The following is a 26,896-nucleotide window of genomic DNA, read 5'->3' as shown; positions in this document are numbered from 1 at the left end:
CAGTGGGCAATCACGCTCTCTGTGTAAAACTTCCTCCTAACCTCCAGCCTAAACCTCCCCTGGCACAGCCTGAGACTGTGTCCTCTTATTCTGGTACTGGTTGCCTGGGAGAAGAGACCAACCTCTGCCTGTCTACAACCCCCCTTCAGGTAGTTGTAGAGAGCAATTAGGTCACCCCTGAGTCTCCTCTTCTCCAGGCTAAGCAACCCCAGCTCCCTCAGTCTCTCCTCATAGGGCTTGTGTTCCAAGCCCCTCACTAACTTTGTTGCCCTTCTCTGGACACGCTCCAGCAAGTCAACATCCTTCCTAAACTGAGGAACCCAGAAGGAGGTGGGAGGGGCATTGTCTTTGTGGATCTGTTATGTTTTGATGCTGAGTTGGATTAGTTACAAGGTGCAAAGCAACAGGAACCTAGAAATACAGAGTCCCTTCTTTTAAGGAGTCACCATTATAGGGCAAAGATTCATGACACCAACAGGGAATGTCACCTACACCATAGGAAAACAGCTGCTTAAACTTTGTAAGCTAAGGGCTCATGCACCATAAACCCAGTTATTCCTTTCCATCAGGAAATAACCCATTTTCACTGGCAATGTAAGCAGTTACTTTGCCACTCCCAACTAGTAGTAGGGAATAAGCTCAGATGAACAACTTTAGGTGAGTTCATTGTATTTTGTGCCATGTACAGGGCCTACAGGCTGGCAAATTTGTAACAAATAAAAGCCATAGTCCAGAGAGCCTGGAATAATCTTCTAAGATGCATATAAATAATCCAAAGAAGTACCGGATTATATGTGTATTATTTACATGTATAAAAAATCCAATTTTTTTTTTTAAAGCAGTGAATTTCTCAGTATGAGTTTTTTACTTTGTTTTTAAACAGCTCTGGAGTCCAAAGCAGTCAACCAGTTTCGTGAAGATGAATGTGGTACCTTAATATACAACCATAATGGAAATGGGGCAAGCATCTTTCCATTCAGTGTCTTCAAGTTCTTTATCATAGTATTATAGTATCAGTCAGGGTTGGAAAGGACCACAAGGATCATCTAGTTCCAACCCCCCTGCCATGGGCAGGGACACCCCACACTAGATCAGGCTGGACAGAGCCTCATCCAGCCTGGTCTTAAATACCTCCAGGGATGGGGCCTCAACCACCTCCCTGGGCAACCCATTCCAGGGCTTCATCACTCTCATGGAGAAGAACTTCCTCCTCATGTCCAGCCTGAATCTCCCCACCTCCAGCTTCATTCCATTCCCACTAGTCCTATCACTACCTGAGATCCTGAGAAGTCCCTCCCCAGCCTTCTTGTAGGCCCACTTCAGATACTGGAAGGCCACAATTAGGTCACCTCGGAGCCTTTTCTTCTCCAGACTGAACAGCCCCAACTCTTTCAGTCTGCGCTCACAGGAGAGGTGCTCCAGCCCTCTGATCATCCTCATGGCCTTTCTCTGGACACATTCCAGCATGTCTATATCCCTCTTGTAATAGGGGCTCCAGAACTGGACGCAGTACTCCAGGTGGGGTCACACCAGAGCTGAGTAGATGGGGAGAATCATCTCCCTTGACCTGCTGGCCACACTTCTCTTGATGCAGCCCAGGATCTGATTGGCTTTGCGGGCTGCAAGTGCACATTGAGAGCTCATGTTGAGCTTCTCGTCCACCAGCACCCCCAAGTCTCTCTCCTCAGGGCTGCTTTCCAGCATTTAAACCTACTCATTTACAGAATGTTAACATTATGAAGTCAAATGCTCACTAACTAAAAGTACATCTACCTCTGCAAGCTCACTTTCATTCTTTTTGCATATATTGCATAATGTAGTCCTCATGTAATAAAACAAGCAATTTTTCAGCCGCATCAAGAATATAAGATTCCCCTTTTACTAAGGTATAGTGAGATCAGTACAGCATTTGCCATAGTAATTGCCCCTTCTTTACCTAGATCTTTAAATGCTACCATGGTACAATCACTAACTATACATAATTTTAAATTACATGTATGGCTTCGGAAAGCAACCATTAAACTTTTAATTTAACTAATTTTTAGTTTCTCTGTTTCAGAAATCTGATGTTAGACATGGCTTCTGCAATGAAGACTTCACTTTTTTTTAAGCAAAAGTGTTCCCACAAATCCTATTTTAGTATTTCAAGAATAAAATACCAATTTCCAAACTGCACATAGAATGCTACTGAGTAGAGACAAATACAGCAAATGCATCAACTTGTGGCCTATGTGCTTTCTGGGTCACTGGAAGGTAGCTCAGCTACTCACCATTCCCAACCACATCATAGTTATATTTTGTCCTTTTCTCTGTGAACTTTCTTCAGTTTCCATAGCTAACATGATACACGATAAAAGCAGAGCACATCCACAGATTTATATACCAATAGCTGACATCATGCAATTAGGTTTGTTCAGGTCTGAAGTGGTCCTTAATCATAGAATTGTTAGGGTTGGAAGGGACCTCAAGGATCATCTAGTTCCAACCCTGCTTCCATGGGCAGGGACACCTAACACTAGATCAGGTTGCCCAGAGCCACATCCAGCCTGGCCTTCAAAACCTCCAGGGATGGGGCTTCTACCACCTCCCCGGGCAACCTGTTCCAGGGTATCACCACCCTCATGGTGAAGAACTTCTTCCTGACATCCAATCTGAATCTACCCATTTATAGTTTTTTTCCATTCTCCCTAGTCCTATCATTACCTGACACCCTAAAAAGGCCCTCACAAGCTTTCTTGTAGGCCCTTTTAAGATACTGGAAGGCCACAATTAGGTCTCTTCAGAGCCTTCTCTTCTCCAGACTGAATAGCCCAAACTTTCTCAGTCTGTCCTCATAGGGAAGGTGCTCCAGCCCTCTGATCATTCATGGGGCCCTTCTTTGGACACATTCCAGCACCTCCAGATCCTTCCTGTAATAGGGGCTCCATAACTGGTTGCAGTACTCTAGGTGGGGTCTCACCAGAGAGGAGTAGAGGGGGAGAATCACCTCCCTCGACCTGCTGGCTATGCATCTCCTGATGCAGCCCAGGTTTGACGTGTTTCTCTTCTGAAACCCAAGTCTAATATTCAAATGCATTTCAGTATGTTCATCTCTTTCTTTAAAAACTTTATAAGCTTATGTTCAGAACATCAAATAGCATGGAATTTATTCTTTACCACCTGTCACTGTCATACTGCTTTTTACAATTCTGTCTCCCTGTATATGATGTATTCCCAACTACCTGACTTATATACTTAAAGGCTTGTTTCTAATAAAATATTTCTGGGTTTACTGCCAGGACACAGAATGGATAATGGTACTTTTACAGCATTGAAAACTTGCCTCACAGCTAAATTACGCTCACTGTGCTCCCAGTGATATAACTGGGCTTCCGACATGGCCCTCAACAGGGCAGAATGTCTCAGGCACTCGATGACCATTTTTGGTTGGGTTTGTGGGTTTTTTTAACCTCATGAACAAATGTTAAGTTCAACGTATCAACAAAAAGTGGAATTTGTCTTCAAGTGAAACACCTGCTACAGTGGTTTGGAGGCAGAGGCAGTAAGGACAGCACCGGCAGTGTTTCCTACTTAATCGAGTCCACATCAGCTTCCTGGTGGGTAGCAATAGGTTCCAATTCCAGGACCAGCTACAGGCAAGGAACTGCCAAAGAAGTTATTTCCTATGATTTGTACTTGGTGTGTCTTTTTCTTTGAGCACAGATACTGCAACTATTTCAAGTTACTCCAAATTTATTAGGACACATCCTGTCAACAACAACAAAACCCACCAAAACACCAACAAACAATACCCCCACTCAACCAAGCAACAAACACCAAAACCAAAAGCCACACCAAAGCACAGGACTTAACACTGCTTTACCCAGTAGGCGAAGGTTTCACAGGTTTTGGGTTTACCGACTGTACACGGGTTTATCTTAACGATGGTCCAAGGCAATACAGATGTTACCTTGTAACCCACTGCACCAAGACGAGGAAAAGCTGCAACTACTACACGTTCCAACAACTCGGAGCACTTGGCTCTCCTTCACAAGCCATTCACAAACGCTAGGCCTTTGGCTCTACGACCGCGCCCCTGGAGCGGCCACAAGGCACAAACTGCCACACACACGGACCCGCCCAGCACCACTCGCTACCGCCCTTCGGCCGAGTCGGGGCGCGCTAGGACAGGCGGGAGAGCGGGCGGCCCCGCGCGCAGAGCCGCAGCCACGCCCAGTCGATGCGGGATCGCGAGACACCGCCCCCGTTGCCACGGCCGCACGGGGACTCGCCGGGAGGAGCCATGAGCGCGGTGCTGGACGTGCTGTGGGAGGACAGAGATGTCCGCTTTGACATCTCCCCGCAGTGAGTGTCAATTCAATGCCTCCCCTTACATCGGGGCGCTCGGAGCCGTGCGGCCTCTGTCAGCAGGCTGAATTCTGTCTCTCAGTAGGCTGAGCGCGGCCGCCAATAGTGTGCGGTGCATGCTGGGAGCCTTCCCGGTGTTGCGGCGCTGGTCGCGGGGAGAGTGTTTTCTTGGCAGGCCGGAAAGGGTTATGTGGTCCTTGAGACTCAGGAGTGGGCTGGCCGGGGGCGTTTCGGTGGCTGGAGTCTAGTCACGGTTTTCCAATCTATTCAACACAAACCAACAAAACCTGATCCCCTCAAAATAACAGCAACAACAAACCCAAACCACCACCAACAAAAAGTCGCTCACTGGGGGACTGTGGGGTGATTTGTTTGTATGTTTGTTTTTCCCGCCTGGCGCTGAGAAGTAAAAACGAAGTTGAGGTATTTGTCTGAGGTGATGACGCCAGTTACTGGCAACAAGGACCCGGTGTCGCAGCCGTGGTGTTGGCAGCCTGAGCTGACGGAAATGGGCAGTGGCTATGCGGCTGCCGAAGGACCAGAGGGCTGTCAAGTCCTTGTAGACACAAATTAGCAGCTGTTTGGTGGTCATTGAGGGAAAGTGGGGGGGCGCTGAAAGTGTGCTATCAGGCTTAATTTCCCTCCTGCTCAGCTGACTACTGAGAACATCCCTTGTCCCTCAGACTTGTCTCCTGCGGTAATTTTAGGAACACAAAATGGTATCTTGGATGCTTAAGCAGTTACGTCGTATTTTCTTGTGGAATTGTCATGTAGACGGAGCCTAGTCACAGATTTTCTTTAATGCGATTGTTACTCTTCTTGCAACCTCCTGCCTAACATCTTGTATGCTGTTCTGCTGATGCATTGCTGAGTCCACACCTAGTGAATCACTCCTGATCTTCAGTCCCCTCCAACCCAGTGCAATCTGTGAACCTGTCAATTCCTCTCCTGATTATACATTTTGTTTTGTCATTCCAATGCCCTGAAGAGTTTTGGCAGCTTCAAACAATATAATTAAAATACAGCATCTATAATACTAAATCTCATTATTTAAGTGATTAGATGACCTAAATCAACCAAAATACAAAACTCCCAAACAGCAAAATTACACCCTTTGTGGAAAATTTAGCAGAACATTTCAGCTATTGATGTACAAATTGATATTTCCTTTGCTGGCACCTATTCTTTCCCAAGCCTAGCTCCGCTCCTTGTGACATTACAGCAAGAGGCAACAAACTATCAACTACAAGTTATGCAAATGCAACTGTTTTTGCTTTTCCCTCTAATTTTCACACACTTTCTATTTTGGGGTCTAGTTTGCTTAGTCATACTTGTTATTTTTTTTTAATGTTATGATTTAATTTTAGAAGCATTAATATTTTTCATATGGCAGGTGTAGTGATGGCAATTGCTAGTATATAACATTAATTTGTGTGCATATGTAGATTTTTCATTGTATTATGCACTAAGCAAAAAAAAAAAAAGGAAAGTGGAGAAATAGAAATGGCCCTTTGGAGGATAAATCTATTTTTCTTTAGGTAATTTTTTTCTGCTTTTTTATTTATTTATTTATTTTTAGACAAATGAAAATGAGATCTGGAGAGGTCCTTATAGACTGCTTAGAGTCTGTTGAAGATACCAAAGGAAACAATGGTGACAGAGGTAACTGCATACTCAATGAAATGGTAAACTTTCTAATACTTAACCTGTGTAGGTTCATGAACACCCTCTCCGGTTTCCATTGAACTTGTTGTCAGTGGTCTGTTGCAGAAAATAGATCCTGGCTGTTTCACAGTTATGTCTCCCCATGGAGTATTTTCAAGTAGGATCTCTTGTTCAAATTTACAGGAAAGTGATAATTTTGACTCAGAATTTGTTTAGAATTGAAAGTCTTGTAAGAGTAATTAATTTATAAACTTGTGGTGCTCTTTTGCTGCAATCCTGTTTAGCTATTCCTAACCTGATTTAAACTGAGTCAGTAAGGAATATATATATCTGTAGTGTGCAAGGCCATGAAGCTGCCAGTGTGCTGAGATGACCCTTCCTGGGGCTGGATTTGCTGCTGTATAGGGTTCAGAATCAAAGAAATTTGCATGTGACATAGAGGGGTGAAGTTATTCATGAAGACAGCTGCAACAGTTAACGCTGCCTTCTCCTTTTCCTCCTCAGAGCAGTTCTGCACTGATTGTATCTCCGCATTTTTACCAGAGGCAGATGGATGTGAAATCAGTAACTGTTCTTAGCTTAGTTTTGAGGAATGCTGATATATATTAGAGGTTCATTTGTTTATTCTTTTCTGGATTTTCTCTACAAGCTTTCAAAAAAAGGTGTTTAATGATCTTTTTCTGCTAGGGTGTCCTGTGCTTCTTTTTGTCTTATCAAGGAAAAGAAATATACTGGTATTTCAAAACTAGAGATAAATGTGTACCAGAGAATGGAATGCTTCATTTAATGGAAGTTGTTCAAATTTAAAATATCTACACTCTTGATTTCCAGGTAGACTGCTTGTGACAAATTTGCGGATTATTTGGCGCTCATTGTCATTGCCCAGAGTCAATCTGTGTAAGTATCATCTCCTTAAACAGATGCAAATCTTGTTTTCCTTTGTGGTGTCCTGCTATTCTGTAACAATAGTACTGATTATAACACAGAATAGTAAAATATAGTTCTTTTACTCTGAAATAAACTTTTAGTGATGACTCTATTTGTAATACAGGAACTGTTATAACAATCCTTAGCAAAATATTAATATTAAATGTTAATTTCTCAGAACATAAGTTGAAGAAGTACTTCAGACTTGTTTTTCATTTGTCATATATGGGATTAGTTAATTTTTGTAGAAAGAATCAGAAGTTTGAGTTTCTTCACACTTTGCTCTACTTGTTCCTCTTTCTTGTTGCCACCTGTTTATTCACATTCTGTGTTGTGCTACAGTTTTTATTTCTTTTATTCCCATTTTTAGAGGAGATCACAAGGAAACATGAACCAGTTCAGAGCTCAAGGAAGTCTAACCCTTACAGTTTTTAGAGTTTAAAATACTCTTTAGTTTTCAAGACAATGCATTGTTTCCTAAATTAAGTGAATGTATAGGCCCAAAAAAAAATATTACTGGATACCATTTTTGGCTATTAGTTTTTCTTCTAGTTTTAGAAAAATTCTCATATGCAACATAGGAAATACTCTTTTCTTGGTATTTCCTTAGGTATTAATTCTGTAAAAACTGAATGTGCTTATCTACATAACTGCTGCCATAACTGAGCTTAGTTCTGTTTTAAAGATTTTTTGAATTTATATTAGAACCTGTCCCTGTTACTATCTGCTATCAGCAGCAGGATTGTCAGTTGTCATTCAGATTTAGCCAGCATAATTTTCTTGCCTGTTTGTTTGGTTTTTTTTTAACCCCCCCAAAGAACAGCTGGGAGCATTTCAGGTTTTATTTTGTATCAGAGCACTGTAGAAGAGGCAAAGTGAAATTTATAACTGTTTTCTTTTTGTTTACTTCTCCACTTATACTTTCCATTTTGCTGAGAGTTTTCTATGTCATGCCCTTTGTTCTTCTTCTGCAAAGCATTACATTGATGTAGAAAGTTTTATCAATGGGGGTACAATGATGAGACAGATCTTGAGGCAACAGTCAAGCACTGAAACAAGGAAAATTCTGATTGGATATTAGGAGAAAAGTGTTTGCAGTGGAGGCAGTCAGACAGTAGAACAGGCTCCCAGAGCAGTTCGAAAGTCGACTGGACAGTACCCTGAGCAGCCAAATGGAGTTGGTCTTGCTTTGAGAAGAACATTGGACCAGACAACCTCCCACAGTCCTTTCTTGCTTAATTTTTGATTCTGTGATGAGGGCCCAGACAGTTGACCACCATATGTAATTCTCACAAACAGCACCCAAAGCTGTGCTACAAAATTCAGTATTATACTTGTAATTTTTACTATTATTTTTTCTTGTTATCCAAACTATTCTTTCTTTTTTCTCCCCTTACATTTAGCTGTTGGATACAACTGTATCATAAATATAACTACAAGAACTGCCAACTCGGTAAGTTTCAAAACTACTTAAAATATTAAAAGAAGCTGTAATTCATTCTTCATAGTTATTGCACTGTATCAACAATAATCTGAAAGTTTACTTGCAGAACAGTAACAGAATAGTAATGGAAGTTAAGTTTTAAAAGTTGAGAGTTTTACAGTTCTGTAGGAGTTTGGTTTTAGTGAGTTTTCTAAAGCAGTAAAACTCATGTAATTGTAGTTTTGTGATTCTTCTGCTCTCCAGATAAGACAAGCATGTGTTGGCTCATTGACTCTAAATTTAACAAAGGTCTAGACAAGCACTAGTTTTGTGCAAGAAAGTTCTCCTATACATAGCCTGGACTCTATACAACGGTGAAGCCATTTGTTTGGCTTGAAGTAAAGACCTGTCAGGGAGACTATGTAGGTTAGCTGGACAGCCACATGGTAACAAAGCCAAAAATACTGTTTCAGTTATGATAGAGCAAATGTGTAGCAAGCAGGCTTTACTAGTTTTACTGATGATGAAACTGCTAGTTTCTCATTTAAAAAAAAATAAAAATAAGCGCTGTTGAGAACAGCAGGAGGTGAGTGGTAAAATCAGAATGACACCTTCAGATACACCATTTAAAGCAAGGAATTGGAAAACATATCAAGATTATTTGTTGCCTGTACAGTCAAGCTACTGTATTATCAAAATGTTAAATTTCTTTTTTTTTCCTTGCAGAAATTACGAGGGCAGACAGAAGCTCTGTATATATTGACTAAATGTAACAATACACGATTTGAGTTCATATTTACCAATGTTGTCCCTGGGAGTCCTAGACTCTTCACTTCAGTTATTGCTGTACACAGGTAGCATACTGAAAAATAGCTCTTGTTCATTTACATAATTCGGTGAATTGGGTCTGTGCGATTACTACTGCTGCTGGACTGCATATATAACTGTCCATATTTAATACTCAGAAAACTTCCCCAAAAGAGGAGAACACAATATCTGGAAAGAAGAGAGAGAATGATCACAAATTCATAGACAGCTGTGCATAATGAAAATCAATGTGTCATTGATCATCATTGATAAAATGCTAACAGACATAGATGTTGAATGTTTCTGATTTAACCAGCACTGAAAAATAAAGGATTCTTGATGTCTAAATGATGTGTAATAGGGGACCCAGAAAACATGCTTTGCAGTAGAGGCCAGGAGATTACTATCTTAAGGAAAATAAAGAATAGCGTTACAAATTAACAACACAGAAGATCAAAGCAGATGTCAAAAAACCACAACTCTTAAGTTTAAAGATATCTTCATTAAGTATTTTTGATTTTTTGCAGAGCTTATGAAACTTCTAAAATGTATCGTGATCTGAAGCTGAGAAGTGCATTGATTCAAAACAAGCAGCTGAGATTATTACCACAAGAACAAATATATGATAAAATCAATGGAGTTTGGAATTTATCAAGTGACCAGGTATAGCAACAAGTGAGACTAAGTTGACTATAGCAAAGTTAAAATGTTTTGGCTTTCGTCTAGTAATTGTACTACTAGAGTTTTATGACCTCAGAGAAATTACCTTAATTCATCAGCTGATGTATGCAGAGAAGCTGATCCCATATATTCACTACTCAATACAACACAGGCATGTTTTTGGCAACCTCAAGCCTCCATGACCTGGCTAATATGCAAGGAACTGTTAAAACCATATATTTAAGTGTCTAAAGTTCTGTATCATCCTGGAAGACAATCCTGTTGTTTCCAAAGTGCTCTGCTGAATATGTGTATGTTTACATGCAATTTTGACATCACTGTAAGACAATATTGTCTATTGATTACTGGAAATTGAAAATATTGGAATCTATGTCTTAAAACACGGGGAAAATCAAAACCATTTCTATTATTTTACAGGGCAATAGTTGCAAGTATTCCCAAGAGCCATGAAACAAAATGGGAGCTGTTATTTCTGCCTGTCCATTTTTAGTTCAAAATGGAAATAGGATCCCTCTGACAAGCTAAAGGGCTCTTTACTCTGCATTCACTTGGCACACATCTCCACAATTGCCTAAGTTTAACCCACATGCCGTTATACTTACACTATAGGCCAATTCCAGATCTGTACAGTTAAGAACACTCTCAGATCCTTCATGTACTCCCATGAGGTCTGCTGTGCTGTGATTTTGATCCAGCTATGCTGCAGTAATGGGTACTCCCAGCTATTTTCACCACTAGTGTGCCGTATCCTTTAAAGATTGGTTCTTGCTTCCTTGCAATCAATAGAAGCATTTTGACTGTTTTTGGTAGGAGAGTCAGGCTTTTATTGAATTAAATGTGAAGCTGTACCTTGCTTGTATTTAAATGGACAGCAGTAATCACTGTGTTCAGAAAAAGGCTCTGTGCTTCAAAGGAGCTCTAACATACATCTTCTTTCATAGGGAAATTTGGGAACGTTTTTTATCACTAATGTGAGAATAGTTTGGCATGCAAATATGAACGACAGCTTTAATGTCAGCATACCATATCTACAAATTGTAAGTATCTCAAAACAACTGTTTTCAAAATTAAATGGCATATGTTCAGGCCTTCAGTTAAGACTCCCAAAATTAATATTTCATGTCCCACAGTCAAGAAGGAATTTTGTCTTATCAGTGTCAGCCGTGGGGTAGGAGTTTTTTTTTCTGTCCAGATTATTTGGGGGCTTTGATGGGCAGCTACAGATGTTGAAAATGGCATGTATTTTCAATTTTCAAACTATAATTATGATGCTTCACTCCACCTACATACACTGGGATTAATGATCTGAGAACTTGATGTTTAGAAATGAACCGTTAACACTGTTACTACTTCAATAAAAACTTTCCCATGAGGTTCAAGGATTCAGATTTGCAATGGTAAATGGGAGGGAAGGCTAGTAGCCAATCTACCAGAACCAATAATTGTAATCATTACAGTGTAAATAAAGATAAGTTAGGGAAAAAAAAAGATAAAGCAGATTCTTATCAAGTAATTTTAAAATTGTTAACAAACAGTTTTTACCTCTTTACCATTAGCGTTCAATAAAAATAAGAGACTCAAAGTTTGGCTTGGCACTTGTGATAGAGAGTTCTCAGCAGGTAAGAAGCTTTCATAGCCTTTTTTCATTGGTTAGATTCTGAAATGTGACAGGACTGTTTATAAGGTACTTAAGAGTGTTCCTTCTATGTGGCCTTTTGAACATAGCTTTAAAAAAGTCCTCTTTGCACTGCTTAAAATGTTTGTATGGTAAGGTTGTGGCTGTTGTGAGTTACAGTTTCTCTCCAGTGAAGCCACAGTAGACCAGCACAAATAGTTGAAATAAAGTAAAATAACAGTGAAAAATTGCATATTCTGTCATATTATCTTTGAGTTCTAATTACTTCTGTACTTAATTAAGACTGTTATTTTTAATCTTACTCACTTGTGTATCTGTTTTGCTGTAAGAGACAAGATTATTTTCCTTCAATTTGACCTCAATAACAAATGTTTTTAATGATGGGTTTTGGTTTTTTTATGCTCAGCTCACGTAGTTTACTGTACCTGAACATTTCTTGAATAACAACATCAAGATCTAGCAGACTCACTTGCTGAGTAGCTAGAAATAAATCATTATTATCCCTTCTGAATTTCTCCCAACATTGTTTGCTTTTGGGTTTCTGTGTAAGTTTGTTCCCCATTTTGATAATGGACTAATCGTTAAAAGCTAATATACCTCGTAGAGAACATTGTCATTGTTTTTATTTCACCCATGACTTCAGCAGAAAATAAGATAATATCAAAATATACATAATGTTTTATCAGGAAACTGAAATTTGCTGTCTTTAAAGTGCAAATCCCTATCAAAGGGAACAAGTTACTTAGTAATAAAAAAATTAATTATGTGTCTTCCTTTTTCTCTGTTGTGTAGAGTGGGGGATACGTTCTTGGTTTTAAAATAGACCCTGTGGAGAAGCTACAGGAGTCAGTGAAAGAAATTAATTCAATTCACAGAGTTTATTCAGCCAACCCTATATTTGGAGTGGATTATGAAATGGAAGAAAAGGTACTCCACTAATTTACTTTAAATTAGATACACTATTGTGATAAGATTAATAAAAGATTAATAAGAATATATTAACTATGTTAGATATGGATCTACTTACTTCAGTGTTTTAATTTGCAGCCTCAACCTCTTGAAGACCTAACTGTGGAGCAGGTTCAAGATGATGTGGAAATAGAATCTGATGAACATACAGATGCTTTTGTGGTAAGCTGCTCCCCTGAAAAGTGAAAGATAATTCTGTTTTGGTTAATTCAATTGTAAACAACGTTGATTTATAATCCTCTGTTAAACATAAGCTATAACTGAACTTTCTATATTTAAAACACACCTACACATCTTTAAATCAAAATCTTGATTCCTGCAGGAATTTATTCTCTGTGTGGATTTTTAACTTTGGAACAAACTATTATCCAAAATAAATAGGTAGATAGTAGGTATTTAAAGTAATAGTTGTATGTAGTTTCTCTACACATCAAGATCAGGAATATCTTGAAACTAGCAGTATAATATAAAATGTATTGTATTGAAACTTTTCCTTCTCCTGGAGCAGGTTAGTAGATGGTAATGGCTGTATACACCACATTCATCTAAGATTCAAACTTGAAAGATTTTTGAAAGGCTGCAGTAATTTTGTACTAATAAATGCTTTAGGTTATTGATGACTTTCTTTCTAGGAATTTCTGTATTTACTGTGCAACCCAGTAACACCTGATTGCATGGTTGACTGGACAGGCAGACTGCACATGTTTTAAAATACTGGCCTTGACACAGTGACCGTTGACATGCTTTCTTAATTCATCTCTAAAATTTGGTAAATTAGCAATGCTAGCACCGATCTTATTTCCACTTTCTTTTCTTTTGCTGTCATTTACTGATGTAGATAAACTTATCTCTTTCTTTCTCTCCTTTTCCCTCACTTTTGGCCTTTTTTTTTCTTTCATTTTTGCACATTTTTATTTGGTCTTCAGCATAGTTAAGACCTACCTTTTCCTTAAAGGCAGATTCTGTTTGCTCTATTGGTGCCTTTGTCACCTAGATTAAAGAACTGTGCTTTGCATATTCTAAAACAAAAATTAGAAGCTGTAAATGATTAGAAAGTGATTGCTCTAGGGTGCAGCAGACACGCTGGAGGGAAGGGAGGCCATCCAGAAGGACCTTGACAGGCTGGAGAGGTGGGCACAAGCCAACCTCATGAAGTTCAATAAGAGCAAGTGCAGGGTCCTGCATCTGGGTCGAGGCAATCCCAGGCACAAATACAGGCTGGGCAGTAACTGGCTGGAAAGCAGCCCTGAGGAGAGAGACTTGGGGGTGCTGGTGGACAAGAAGCTCAACATGAGCTCTCAGTGTGCACTTGCAGCCCACAAAGCCAATCAGATCCTGGGCTGCATCAGGAGAAGTGTGGCCAGCAGGTCAAGGGAGGTGATCCTCCCCCTCTACTCAGCCCTGGTGAGACCCCACCTGGAGTACTGTGTCCAGTTCTGGAGCTCCTATTACGAGAGGGATGTGGAGGTGCTGGAACGTGTCCAGAGAAGTGCCACAGGGATGATCAGAGGGCTGGAACACCTCTCCTATGAGGACAGACTGAAGGAGTTGGGGCTGTTCAGTCTGCAGAAGAGAAGGCTCCCAGGTGACCTAATTGTGGCCTTCCAGTATCTGAAAGGGGCCTACAGGAAGGCTGGGGAAGGACTTCTCAGGATCTCAGGTAGTGATAGAACTAGGAGGAATGGAATGAAGCTGGAGGTGAGGAGGAGGTTCTTCACCATGAGAGTGGTGAAACCCTGGAATGGGTTGTCCAGGGAGGTGGTTGAGGCCCCGTCCCTGGAGGTTTTTTAAGAGCAGGCTGGATGAGGCTTTGGCCAGCCTGATCTAGTGTGGGGTGTCCCTGCCCATGGCCAGGGGGTTGGAACTAGATGATCCTTGTGGTCCCTTCCAACCCTGAATGATACTATGATACTATGAATTGGCTTCACACCAATATTCCATGACACTTATGACTGTGATGCTGTTCTGTTGAGTCTTGTGTAGCTTGAGAGACTGCTGAGCAGGAATATGCTTTTCTCTGCGGCCCCTTGCCAGTCTGTAGGGACAACTAAAGCAAGATCAAGCTCTTTTTGATAAACATTAAGATCTAGAAGTTGCTTCTTGGGAGACTTCAAGAGCTGTGAATATTTTCTGAGAGCTGATTTGCTGAAGAATTTGAGTTTTAATTTACACACCCATAGAACAGGAAAGATTGTATGTCTTTGCCAGATCTCTTCCTGAGAGTGGGGTTGTTTGGTTCTTCCATGTTAATTTCTTAGACCGAGTATGATGTTAACTGAGTTTTAAGGTAGTTTTGGAATTTGAATACTAAATGCTGCTGCATGTGAGGCCAAAAATGCTATAGTGCTGTCAGTTTGTCTTCATATTAACATTTTTTCCCTTTGAAGTATTTGTCAGTGTAACAAATGTAATATGAAAATTACACCATTAAAAAAATCTTTATTATGATGGAAAATTCAAAGATTAGTATTTAATGAAAAGCAGCACAATCATCAACTACTGCTAGAAATGTTTTGTAAACTATTCCAGCATAGAAAAAAACCTGTAATTTTCTTTACAAAATAAACCAAATGGATCCATACAGACAGGTTTGTTGAAGAAAATCTACCAAATAGAATTTTGACCCGAAGAAGCAGATCAGGTTTTAGACTTTTTTGGGTGTTTTGGTGATTTTTTTTTTTTTCCCCTCTTTGTTTTACAGGCTTACTTTGCTGATGAAAACAAGGTAAGAATATGTATTTTTCATACTATCAAATTCCTGTTGTTAAAATGGGAGAATAAAATTTAAACATACCTTCTGCTTTATTTGATTTTCTCTCATATCTTGTGCATTCCAAAAGCAACATGATCGGGAGCCTGTTTTTTCAGAAGAACTGGGACTTGCAATAGAAAAGCTAAAGGATGGATTCACACTCCAGGGACTCTGGGAAGTAATGACCTGATTTAAATTGGCTTGTGTTTGTTCCTAAGCAAGGGAGGACTCTCAGTCCTTACTAGGCTTGTGACATCTGTAGAAGATGATTTAGAAATACCGGAGTAGCAAAGAAAGATGATGACAAAGATGAAGAGCAGGCAGATACTAGATTATATGAACTCATATCATAAAGATTATACAAATTCCTTGTATGTGTAAAGGCTTTGTATTTGTTACAATGCTTCTGTGGGAGGACAACCAGTATCTAATACTAGAAGAGGCATGGCCCCAGCTGCTGCTGGAAGCCCCACCTCCTGCAGCCACTCAAAGAACTTAAAAGAACTGTGTTCTAGAAGCCTCAGAAATCCCACTCTTCCTCTGGTCATAGGTTGTAAGGACTGGAGAAGTGCCTCCTCTCTGATAGGGTATATGCACCTGGAACCCCCTCCCCCTTACATGTATGGCAGTTGCCATTTTATTTCAGCTGCCATGATGTAAGATCTCACACCCCATGTTTTCTACTGAGTTGAGATTGGCTGACTGAGGGTGTTGACACACTTGTACCCTCAGGTGTTTTCAGGAATGTGATTGGCAAGACCAGCCATTTCATCCTGCTTTTTCTAGCAGGTTGTCAGAGCAGGAAGTCCCTCCTCTAACAATGCAACAATGGAGTCTACCATGGACTGTTTTAGGGCAGGCAGACCTTCTCCACCCCCGTTTTGATGACCCATGTGTTTACACACTGCTGTGATTGGCTTCTAGAACCAGCCACCACCTGGAAGTATGTCAGAAAAAGAAGCCTTCCCTTCCTATGTATATGGAGACAACCCTTCCATAACTTGTTCAGTGTTGTGCAATGCAGAAATGTCATTATCTGCAGAACACTCTTGTATCTAGACATATTTGCTGTGTCATCGCAGCAGTGCTCTGTTGCTGGTAGCCATGACAAAAAAGCAATACTGTTCCAAATATTAATTTCCATGTCTCATAATTTTGTTAAATGTTCAGCACATATCATTCCAGGTACTTAATTATAATCCAGATAGCTTCATAAAATTGTTGTGTTGGGGTTTTTTGTTTTGGGGTTTTTGACTTGCTTTGGTTTGTTTGGGATTTTTTGGGGGTTTGTTTGTTTGTTATGTGGCTAGAGCACTTATCTGAGATATGATGCACATAAATAGCACATTAATAGCTTCTGTGTCTGAGTCATTAGACCTTTAAGATCTTGTGTGTTAGAGAGAAATGAGTCATTCATTGTTTCAAAGCAGATGCAGCTGTTACGTTTTCTGGTGAGATAAGATGTCTGCACTATTTTCTATAAGTGGAAAAAGTCAAATGAGCTCTGCTCTCAGCTGTTACCTTAGCAGCTGACTGTCATAATAAAGTAACTGTGGAGTGAATGTAATCATGATGTCTGTATATATATTTTAATTAAATAATACTTAATATTGAAAATCAGTCAAGATTTCAATAACCTTTGACAATGCTATGCCTTGTAGATCTTGTATTGAAATAATTGTGTTTTGATCTTGTTCCCATTACACCTGAAGAACATTTTACCATATTGGTTAAAAAAGTATTCTCTACATGGGCAAAATACAGTCCTCCAAGACACATTAAATAATATTTTTAGTTTGTTTTGGATCTGTATGACTGCTTTTAATAAAAATCTGAATGTTCCCTCTTTAAAGTGTGAAACCTTCCAACATGCATAGTTTTTCTAAATTAGCATTCACTTTTCAAACTACTTGTCTGATTTGGGGCTTTTCTAGTTTAAATCCTCTCTCTTTTATTTTAATTAATTTACACATTCATTAAATAATGTTGATCTGGCAGGTGACATGTTTTTCATTCTCTGTTTTACCTTCCCTAGGTACTGTTTTTGGCTTAGTTTCACAGCAGTTAACACCATTTCTATCAATCAAAAGGACTGGTAATGTCTACAGATAATCTGAAATTAAGAATGGGGTTGATAAAGGGGGTGTTGGAGACTTCATTCTAAGTAACTTTTGAAAGCAGAACTTTACCTAAGTAAAAAATGTTTTATGTCTAAACAGTAGAGGTTTGTTTACAAATAAACGGAGCCAAATAGATATTAAGAAGATACTTTGTGAAGAAACTGCAGATGGGGCGGGTGAAAAAGTAATCTTAAAGTATAGAGAATTAATGCAAAGTTCTGAAGTTTAAAGAAAATCTTTATGACTGCAGCAATGAGATGTACTGAGCAGCTCTGAAAAAAACTAACAGTAGTTGCAGCTGACAGCTATATTTATTTCAGAATATTTGGTGACATGAGTATTTGTAATCTTGCTCATAGCTGTCTCATTGAGGGTCAGATTCTGCTGTCCTTACTCATATCAAATAATTTCTTACATTGCACGTGATGTCATTGATTCAATGTGGAGAATGATGGGAAAACCTGACTGTAGTGACTAAAAGCAACAGTTGCTTCTTTCAGTCTTTGACAGCTGTGAGAGCCACTCTTTTTTTTTCCAAACCATCCATCCTACATTCCAACTCTAAGAGTATGTACCTATATTTAGCTAGCAAGATTAAGTTGCAGAGGCTTCAGGCAGGGCAAAGCACATTGGTCTGCCTTTTTTACAGGCAGACCTTGGGGCAGACAGCAGCTATAGCTTTCTGCTCCCTCCCCTTTCTCAACTATTTGGAAAATGGATTCCCAAAGGGAACTCACTGAAGAGCTCAGGCTGTACCAATCCACCCTTCTTCAGGATGGCCTCAAGGAACTTCTTGAAGAGAAGAAATTTATAGATTGCTCTCTAAAAGCTGGTGACAGAAGCCTGCCTTGCCACAGGTTGATTCTGTCAGCATGTAGCCCTTATTTTCGTGAGTACTTCTTATCTGAGCAAAATGAAGAGAAAAAGAAGGAGGTGGTTCTAGATAATGTTGACCCCAACATCCTGGATATGATTGTCAAATACCTCTATTCAGCAAGTATTGATCTTAATGATTCTAACGTGCAAGATATTTTTGCTTTGGCCAGTCGCTTTCAGATCCCTTCTGTATTCACAGTGTGTGTCTCCTATCTTCAGAAGAGGCTTGCTGTTGGTAACTGTCTGGCCATCCTTCGATTAGGTGTTATGCTTGATTGCCCAAGACTTGCATTTTCTGCCCGTGATTTTGTTTCAGATCATTTTATGCAGATCTGCAAAGAAGAGGATTTCATGCAGCTTGCCCCACATGAACTTATCTCAGTTATTTCACCTGACAGCTTAAACATAGAGAAGGAAGAACTGGTATTTGAAGCAGTAATGAGATGGGTCCGAACAGACAAAGAGAACAGAGTTAAGAGCCTGGGGGAAATTTTTGACTGCATACGTTTTCGTCTTATGCCAGAAAAATATTTCAAAGAGCATGTAGAGAAGGATGATATAATTAAAAGCAACTCAGATCTTCAGAAAAAAATAAAGATTATTAAAGATGCTTTTGCTGGAAAACTGCCCGACCCTAGCAAGAGTACAGAAAAGTCAACCAAAGGGGAAGTGAATGGCGATGTAGGAGATGAAGATTTACTGCCTGGCTACCTAAATGACCTTCCCAGGCATGGCATGTTTGTCAAAGACCTAATTCTTCTGGTTAATGACACTGCTGCAGTGGCTTATGATCCTCTTGAAAACGAATGCTACCTAGCAGCTCTGGCAGAACAGATTCCCAGAAATCATTCCAGTATAGTCACCAAACATAATCAGGTCTACGTTGTTGGAGGACTGTATGTGGAAGAGGAGAACAAGGATCAGCCTTTCCAGTCATACTTCTTCCAGGTATAAGTTTTTAAAATGCTGGTACTTGTAAGAGTTACTGAAAAGTCTTCTGAGTATGGAATTGTGTTGTCTAGTCTCTACACCATTGAGGGAGGGAAGTATCTAAAGAGAGTTTTTCCTGTCTCAGAGAGATAAATGAAACTAAGGGGCTTGCATCTTCTCTTTCAAGATGAAAAGGATTAGTGTGTTATAACTAGGCACTAGTTTTCATGGTCTAAGGCCCAGATTTTTCATGGTACAGATGTCTAAGTTTAAGCCTGGTATTTTTGTAAAATACCTTCTGTGTGTTTCTGTTAATTTCCATGAAGGTTGAATGTTTACCTGCTTTAGAGCTAATTAAATGTCTGTCTTCTTTTTTTTTTTCTTTTTTTGCATCTGAAATATTTTTACAACAGCAGTAGTGTGCATATTTTAAATGCTACTTTTGTCACTAAAATTCCAGTAGTCCTTTGAAAACCTAAGGACATTCTAAAAGACATAATTTAGAGGTAAATGTGCCAATATTAGTACACTAAATACTAGGTTTCATCCAAGAGTGTAATCTTATATCGTTGTTAATCTGTGTAAGCACAAGGCAAATTAATACAGGCTGTAACTTCTACAGCATATTTCAGAAAAATCAGTAAAAATACTCTTTGGCATGCTTATACCTTCAAAAAGTTCTACTGTGTTTTTTGCTACCAGGCTGCATGCTTTGGGGGTATTTAAACTATCTCATGGTGAATTATGCAGTGTGATGCTGGCCCTGTCCTGTCTTTAGGCACATTGGCTTAAAAGAGTGAAAGCAGGTCCAGTTTCAATATGAAATAAAGCAGAGCGATAAACAGTGATTGAATTTAAAGCCTTCAGACATTAAAATATGCAAATAGTGTTTACAGCAGTATGCCTCACTGTGATTTTATATGCAAAGAAAGAATTGGCTTGAGGCATCGTTATATCTGTAGGAGGGAAGTCTTAGTATGCTAGAGCAGGATTAGCACTGTTTCATTTCCTTATGTGAAACTAATTACTGAAGTGCAAAACTTGCTACAGAAATACTGTGTTGATGTTGTAATGTATGTAATCCAAAACTGATCAGTCTCTCAGGCTACTAGAAAGGGGTCCCTGGAAAACTAAACCTCAAAACTGAGATTAAAAATTGATGAAATTTTAGACTTTTACTTTGTGTGTCTACATCCTTCTCTTGAAGTCCTGCTCTCTCCCTTATCTCCAATCTTGCTTGCTGCTCCTACTAAAATACTTGCCCACATTAGCTATGTGGCTGTTGCTTTAAAATGGTAATGCGGTGCAAAACTGCTTTTCCCTTATCTCCACCAGTAAAGTAAGTATTACCATTTTATTTAGTAGCTAGTAACCTAGAAAACAAGGCTGCAACTGGCTCAGAAATGTACAACTAGTTTATGCCCTATCATCAGTTGGTATGCTGTCTTCAAGATTGACTCACTAATCATGCTGTGATCTGCAATAGGTACATCTCCTTGTTATGCCACCAGATCTATCTACTGGGGCAATCCATGTCCATGAGCTAGGTTTCACTACTGCAATAAAACTTCCTGTCACATCGTGAACCCAATCTGTATGCAATAGGAGAAGGTACTCTTTTTTTCTAATGTTAGAGAGCATTCAGATTCCATTCTATTCTAATTACAAGTTCTCAGAAAAAATAAAAAACTAAGCACCACAGTTCCACAAAAATACTTGGTTTGGTTGGTTCTTTTTCCTTCTCCTGCTGCTGCTTCTCTGTAGGTGTTTTCAGCATACTGGCTATGAATTGAGACAGCTGTGGGAGTACTTCAGTAGGAATGACATCAATATTATTGCCAATGGATTTGCATTGCCTGCCTTTTTTGCTTAGGAGTGAAGTCTTTAGGCAGGAAGAACAACTTGCACTTTCCAACATGTCTTAGAGAACCCAGAGAGTAGGGGAACTTTAAACAAGGAAGAAGAGCTTAATAATGAGGCAAAGGAACTCGGGATGAGTGAGGGTGAGCAGATGCAAAGAGAGCTGTGTGGCATTGACTCTGCTATGTCTCGGCACCATGAAGCATGGGTGGGTAGTCATTGTTCATTAGTTGCACTGAGGATTGGTTGTTCATGCAAGCAGATAAGCTGTTGAGAGACAGTGAGTGCAATTAATTTTGTACAATGATGTTCATTGTCAGGATTTTTACCATTTGCCTTTCCTAACACTTTCTGTTCTGATGCTCTTTCAGCTGGATAACATCGCTGGGGAGTGGGTTGCCCTTCCTCCACTGCCATCAGCCAGGTGTCTCTTTGGGCTGGGAGAGTCAGACAACAAGATCTATGTAATTGCAGGCAAGGACCTTCGCACTGAGGAGTCTCTAGATTCAGTACTGTGCTATGATCCTGAGTATGTTTGAAATTTAATTATGCCTACTGAGAACATGTAAATAGCCCATTGTTAATTGAAAGAGCTAACGGTGATGATATTCTTGTTCCAGAGCAATGAAATGGAGTGAGATCAAAAAGCTACCCCTCAAAGTATATGGCCATGCTACTATTTCAAACAATGGACTGATATATTGTCTTGGTGGAAAAACTGATGATAAGTGAGTTTCTGAATCCTTTTCGTGACAATTTACAACATTACTTGGTTGGTCCTTTATAGAGTGTATGTCCTCACACCCAGAAATCAGGGTTTCCTTTTTAACAGTTCTGAATTTAGGTTGCCAACGATTTGGCAGATGGGAACACGTTAAGGTATATCTTTTTCATATAGTAAAATTCCATATAAATTGTAATCCTAACTAAAGTTTTTAATGACTGTAGTTATTTCCAAGGCAAATTTTACTTGCACTGCAGCCACAGTACTATTTAGCTATGAGGACCCTTGCTGAAAGTACTGTTTCCTCCCAGGTAGAAATATTTAGGTGCCATGGCATTACTGTGTCAGTTTTTCAAATTTTCTGATGTGTGATGCCTGTTATATCTTAAAAGGTATAACATTAGCAAACCAAAGTTTTGACTCACCGACCAAGTGGTAGTAATTTTTCAGTGTCTGTAGAGGGGACATGTAAGATACAAGATCATCAAAACAGCAGCATAATCTTAATTTTTTAACCTCTCTCATGCATTTGTCCATACCCCCATCTGAACAGCATACGCTGGGGATGGATGTTGTCTTTCTTTTGGAAAGTGCAGTGAATTTGCTGCCCTGTGTAAGCAGCATTTAATATTTTATTTAGTTCTATGGATGTGACCAGTGCTTTGTAGGCATGCAGATTCCCAGATTAGATCCAAGAACGGACCTCAGAGGGAGGAAATAGCTGTTATACATAAGCCCACACCATCCATCTCAACTAGGTCTCACTTGGATCAAGCCAGAAGTTTATTAGAAATGATCAAAGGTTTTGATTTTCCTCTCCAGGAAATGCACTAATAGAGTATTTGTATACAATCCCAAGAAAGGAGACTGGAGAGACCTGGCTCCAATGAAAGTGGCTCGCTCAATGTTTGGAACAGCTATTCATAAGGGCAAGATTGTCATTGCAGGTGGCGTCACTGAAGAAGGCCTTACTGCATCTGTTGAAGCTTTTGATCTGACCACCAATAAGTAAGTGCAATATTCAAGATATTTTTAAGCAAGGGTTTATCATCCAGGCTTTGGGAGCGCTGAGATGTGAACCACAAAGGTGTTCCACATGCCTGTACTCTCTCTTTAGCAGCAGCAGCAGCTTAAAGAGCCTGTTACCTCTAGCCATTTTTCCTGTCCTCACATGCATTTTCTGCACTGATGACACAGATACATAAACAGGTGTGCTGGCAAAGCAGCAGAGGTGGGAGAGGTGGGCAAGGGCTACACAATCTTGCTGAAACAGCACTGGGCCTAAATATGAAACCCCAGCAACAGAAATCAGGTGTCTGAACAGGTCTAGCTGAATGCCCTTCAGGTATGTGGCCTTGTGATGTCTTTATGTTCACTTACCTTATCACAGGGAATTCTGTTTACTACTGGTTAGTGACACACAGATAAATCTGTTCACTGATTCATCATGAAAACTTCAGGAGGGTCTTTAAGTGCATGCTCTGAAATACTACAAAGTACTTACTACTGAAGTACTTACAAGACCAGATACTTTCCAATGTTCTTCACAGCCAGAATCTCTCAAATGTTTATGATTTTCCAGGAGTTTATACCCTCTTTATCAGCGTCATTTTTTTTGTTACTTTCATTACTTTTTCTTCCTGTAATCTCATTTACAAACTGTGATTTAAACTAATATCATTATAGCTTCATTATGATAGCTCAAACTCGTACATGGTTCTGGATGCACCTTTATTATTAAACACTTCCATTATATATGAACACAGTTGGCTGTGCTGTCTTCGCTGGTAAGTGGCATTGCAGCCATCAGCCTCACAACACAAGCTTTCACTTAAATACATGCTCCCCTGAAGAGACTTGCTTCTAAAATTTAACAATTAAAAATGTGAATTGCACAAGAAGCAGTTCTATGAGGGAACTCTGGGCTTCACACATTTGATAGACAGCAAAAGAAAGGTCATTTTCTCCTCATGTTTGGCACATTCTTCTCTTCCATTGAACAGAAACACATGCAGCTTGTGGTCTGGAAAACCTATAGGTTCTTGTTCTGGTCTGTTGTGTTTTGTTACAGCCAAGCCACACAAGCAAGAGACAAATTATCCTGCTAGCTTGGGTGACATTATCCAGAAAGAAGATGTCTGTATGCTTTAGATGTTCATAGGGTGTGAATTGCCAGAAAATGTGAAAGTACAGTAATGAGCTCTGGTTACTTTTGCAAAATTCAAATTATTAAGTCAATACCACTCAAAATGAATATACGTTTTGGAAACTATGGAAAAACTTTGAGTAGCTTAAGAACATGAAGCATATTATTGATGATGGGATGAGGCAACCTGTAAGAAATAGAGATCTGGGCAGAGATGTCATCACAGTGTAACTCCATCACTTAAGACTTGCAGGAAGTCCCTATGGGAACAGAGACTGAAACTCACTGCTGCTAAATCTCAGTATTTTTTTTCCTTTTACTAAACTAGTCACCCAGCTGTCCTTGGTACTGAATTTAGGTCACCCAGAGGTGTATTTTAGTGCATTCACTTTAGAATATTTCTCATGTGTCTAATTTAGAATTCTCTTTTCATCTTCAGGTGGGAGATTATGCCTGAATTTCCCCAAGAGAGAAGTTCCATCAGTTTAGTCACCTTAAGCGGAGCTTTGTATGCTATTGGAGGCTTTGCAATGATTCAGCTTGAATCCAAAGAATTTGCACCCAATGAAGTGACTGACATATGGAAGTAAGTTTTATTTTAATCATGCTTTCCTAGTGGAAAGCCCTACCTAAAATTGAGGTTTGTAGACACCGGATGCTAAAATTAGTTTTCTGTTTAACTCTGGAAATGAACCATAGCACAGGTTGTAAAGCACTTATTGATAGATACAAATGTTTGTTGGTAATAAATAATGATTTTATCTGAAGATCATAATCTTCACATTAATTTACTCTTTAAAAGAGTATGTTGCTGTTTCTCTTGGCAGGTTTAGCCAGAGGCTATTATAAAAACATTCAGTTTCATGACTTGCTTCTGCAGAAAAGCCTGTATACAAGCATATACATATGGCAATAGTCATATGAGTAATTGTCCCAAGAGAATAAAAATCCTTACCTTTTAGATTTTTTTTAAATCTAAACCAAGGGTAACAGTGATGAAACATCACATCCTGGGCTGCATCAGGAGAAGTGTGGCCAGCAGGTCGAGGGAGGTGATCCTCCCCCTCTACTCAGTCCTGGCGAGACCCCACCTGGAGTACTGTGTCCAGTTCTGGGGCCCCTATTACAAGAGGGATGTGGAGGTGCTGGAGCATGTCCAGAGAAGGGCCGTGAGGATGATCAGAGGGCTGGAGCACCTCTCCTGTGAGCGCAGACTGAAGGAGTTGGGGCTGTTCAGTCTGCAGAAGAGAAGGCTCCGAGGTGACCTAATTGTGGCCTTCCATTATCTGAAGGGGGCCTACAGGAAGGCTGGGGAAGGACTTCTCAGGATCTCAGGTAGTGATAGGACTAGGGGGAATGGAATGAAGCTGGAGGTGGGGAGATTCAGGCTAGATGTGAGGAGCAGGTTCTTCACCATGAGAGTGGTGAGACCCTGGAATGGGTTGTCCAGGGAGGTGGTCGAGGCCCCGTCCCTGAGGGTGTTTAAGAGCAGGCTGGATGAGGCTCTGGCCAGGCTGATCTAGTGTGGGGTGTCCCTGCCCATGGCAGGGGGGTTGGAACTAGATGATCCTTGTGGTCCCTTCCAACCTTGAATGATACTATGATACTATGATCTCTGCCATGACTCTTCAGTTGCTAAGGTAAATTCAAGAGTTTTAACTGGTGGAAGGGTAGGGAGTATTCCCAGAAAAACCACCTGTAAGAATCTGAAAGAATTCATAAGGGAGACTTAAGTCAAGTACAAAGCTTTTACAGGAGTAATTAAAGTATGGCACAAGCCAGCAACAAGCTTTAGGGACCAGGAAAAGGCCAACTCCCATGCACAAGAATATATTTCCATTCTGTTCTAGAGGACAAAAGCAGCCTTCTGTGGCATGCTTTAGCACACATGGTTGCTGCAAGCCTTTGCAACATGTAGACTACCCTCCTTTTCATGTATGTGTGATGAAGCACCAAACTAAAATTTCAAGAAGCTATGTTCTGACCTTATTTTGTTAAATGCAGGTATGATGACGAAAAGAAGGAATGGATTGGCATCTTGAAAGAGATCCGCTATGCTACTGGAGCCTCCTGCCTGGCTACACGCTTAAACCTCTTCAAATTATCAAAACTGTAAACAAAATGCTGGAAAATGTCATATGGTGAGGGAGTTTCAATAGGCTCTTCTGGTTTTGTTGCATGAAAGTGTCCCCACATTATAGCAGCATACTAGTTCTATTGTTAACCAGTTTGTCCAAGTCTTAAGATATTTACTAGCTAACCAACAACTGATTTTTTGCCAGCGTTTAAAATCCTAAACAATCCTAAGTAATGCTGTTTGGAATAAATGAAGATTTCCAAGAGTTCTCCAATTTTCAGTCTGTGATAGTGCCTGTAAAAGTAGTTAGGCTCCCTTACACTCAGACAATCCAGGATATTGATGGCTTATCCTCCAAACAATGCCCATGAATTTATTGTTCAGTTAAATACAACTAGTAGGTAGCTAATTTTACTCTAACTGGCTGTTTGTACAGCCTGATTTCCCTCTTCAGCAATGTATGTAAATCTTGCATTCCCCAATCATATCTTGACAAGATTTTCTTTAGAGCCTTCTAGAAGTAATTTAGTCTAAAACTGAGGTGCATATTAAAAATGACAGCAGCATAATACTATGTGGCCCAAGAAATGCTAGGCTCAGCCAAAGCTGTACAGCCAGACATGAAGAAAGAAAGAAAAGTTCACAAGGTTAACAGCCTGACCGTTTCCCCTGCTATGTTTAGGTTTCTGGTAACAAGCATTTTCCACTTTTTTATGCTTTTATATTTATTTCCAAAGCAAGTATTTTATGGAAGTTTTTCTCAGAGATCTGAGGCCATTAACAAACACTCATTAAAAAGTCTCAGAAGAACAGATCACCAGCAAATACCTACAGCAGAGAAGACATCTCCATCTAGCAAGAAGAGTTGATGCGTTTTGATGTTGAAAATTTTAACAATTAAACTTTTGTTTTTAAAACCCTAGATGTATCATTTGCTGGTGTCTCTCGGTGATCAG

At 39.8% G+C, this 26,896-nt stretch overlaps 2 protein-coding genes across 3 annotated transcripts; both read left to right on the top strand.

The window, feature by feature from the left end:
• Positions 1-4,247: 4,247 nt before the first annotated feature.
• On the top strand, positions 4,248-17,631 carry BBS5 (Bardet-Biedl syndrome 5). Of its 2 annotated transcripts, none has more exons than XM_068138661.1 (12): positions 4,248-4,344; positions 5,927-6,009; positions 6,844-6,909; positions 8,343-8,392; positions 9,089-9,216; positions 9,697-9,832; positions 10,792-10,887; positions 11,407-11,469; positions 12,279-12,413; positions 12,534-12,617; positions 15,157-15,180; positions 17,243-17,631. In XM_068138661.1, exons 1-12 carry the CDS (start codon positions 4,283-4,285, stop codon positions 17,258-17,260), a joined length of 945 nt encoding a protein of 314 aa, XP_067994762.1. In that variant the 5' UTR covers positions 4,248-4,282; the 3' UTR covers positions 17,261-17,631. The 2 variants fall into 2 exon arrangements, with proteins under 2 accessions (XP_067994762.1, XP_067994760.1); XM_068138659.1 differs by lacking the exon at positions 17,243-17,631 and adding an exon at positions 15,296-16,774.
• A 310-nt stretch (positions 17,632-17,941) lies between these two features.
• Positions 17,942-26,862, top strand: KLHL41 (kelch like family member 41). The gene is made up of 6 exons (XM_068138658.1): positions 17,942-19,151; positions 21,365-21,522; positions 21,614-21,721; positions 22,540-22,725; positions 24,303-24,449; positions 25,868-26,862. Exons 1-6 carry the CDS (start codon positions 18,042-18,044, stop codon positions 25,977-25,979), a joined length of 1,821 nt encoding a protein of 606 aa, XP_067994759.1. The 5' UTR covers positions 17,942-18,041; the 3' UTR covers positions 25,980-26,862.
• Positions 26,863-26,896: the final 34 nt, after the last annotated feature.

Source organism: Melanerpes formicivorus, unplaced genomic scaffold (assembly GCF_026170545.1).
Source record: "Melanerpes formicivorus ecotype bairdi unplaced genomic scaffold, bMelFor1.0.p_v2 SCAF_5, whole genome shotgun sequence".
Lineage (NCBI taxonomy): Eukaryota > Metazoa > Chordata > Aves > Piciformes > Picidae > Melanerpes > Melanerpes formicivorus.
This window is presented reverse-complemented; position numbering and strand designations above follow the sequence as displayed.

Excerpts from the sequence above, each read along its gene's own strand:
- BBS5 (XM_068138659.1), top strand. The coding sequence starts at position 4,283 with ATGAGCGCGGTGCTGGACGTGCTGTGGGAGGACAGAGATGTCCGCTTT. Across the intron at positions 6,910-8,342 it reads ATTGCCCAGAGTCAATCTGT|CTGTTGGATACAACTGTATC; the intron begins GTAAGTATCATC and ends CCTTACATTTAG. Across the intron at positions 9,833-10,791 it reads GGAATTTATCAAGTGACCAG|GGAAATTTGGGAACGTTTTT; the intron begins GTATAGCAACAA and ends CTTCTTTCATAG.
- KLHL41 (XM_068138658.1), top strand. The coding sequence starts at position 18,042 with ATGGATTCCCAAAGGGAACTCACTGAAGAGCTCAGGCTGTACCAATCC. Across the intron at positions 21,523-21,613 it reads GTACTGTGCTATGATCCTGA|AGCAATGAAATGGAGTGAGA; the intron begins GTATGTTTGAAA and ends TTCTTGTTCCAG. Across the intron at positions 21,722-22,539 it reads GGTGGAAAAACTGATGATAA|GAAATGCACTAATAGAGTAT; the intron begins GTGAGTTTCTGA and ends TTTCCTCTCCAG.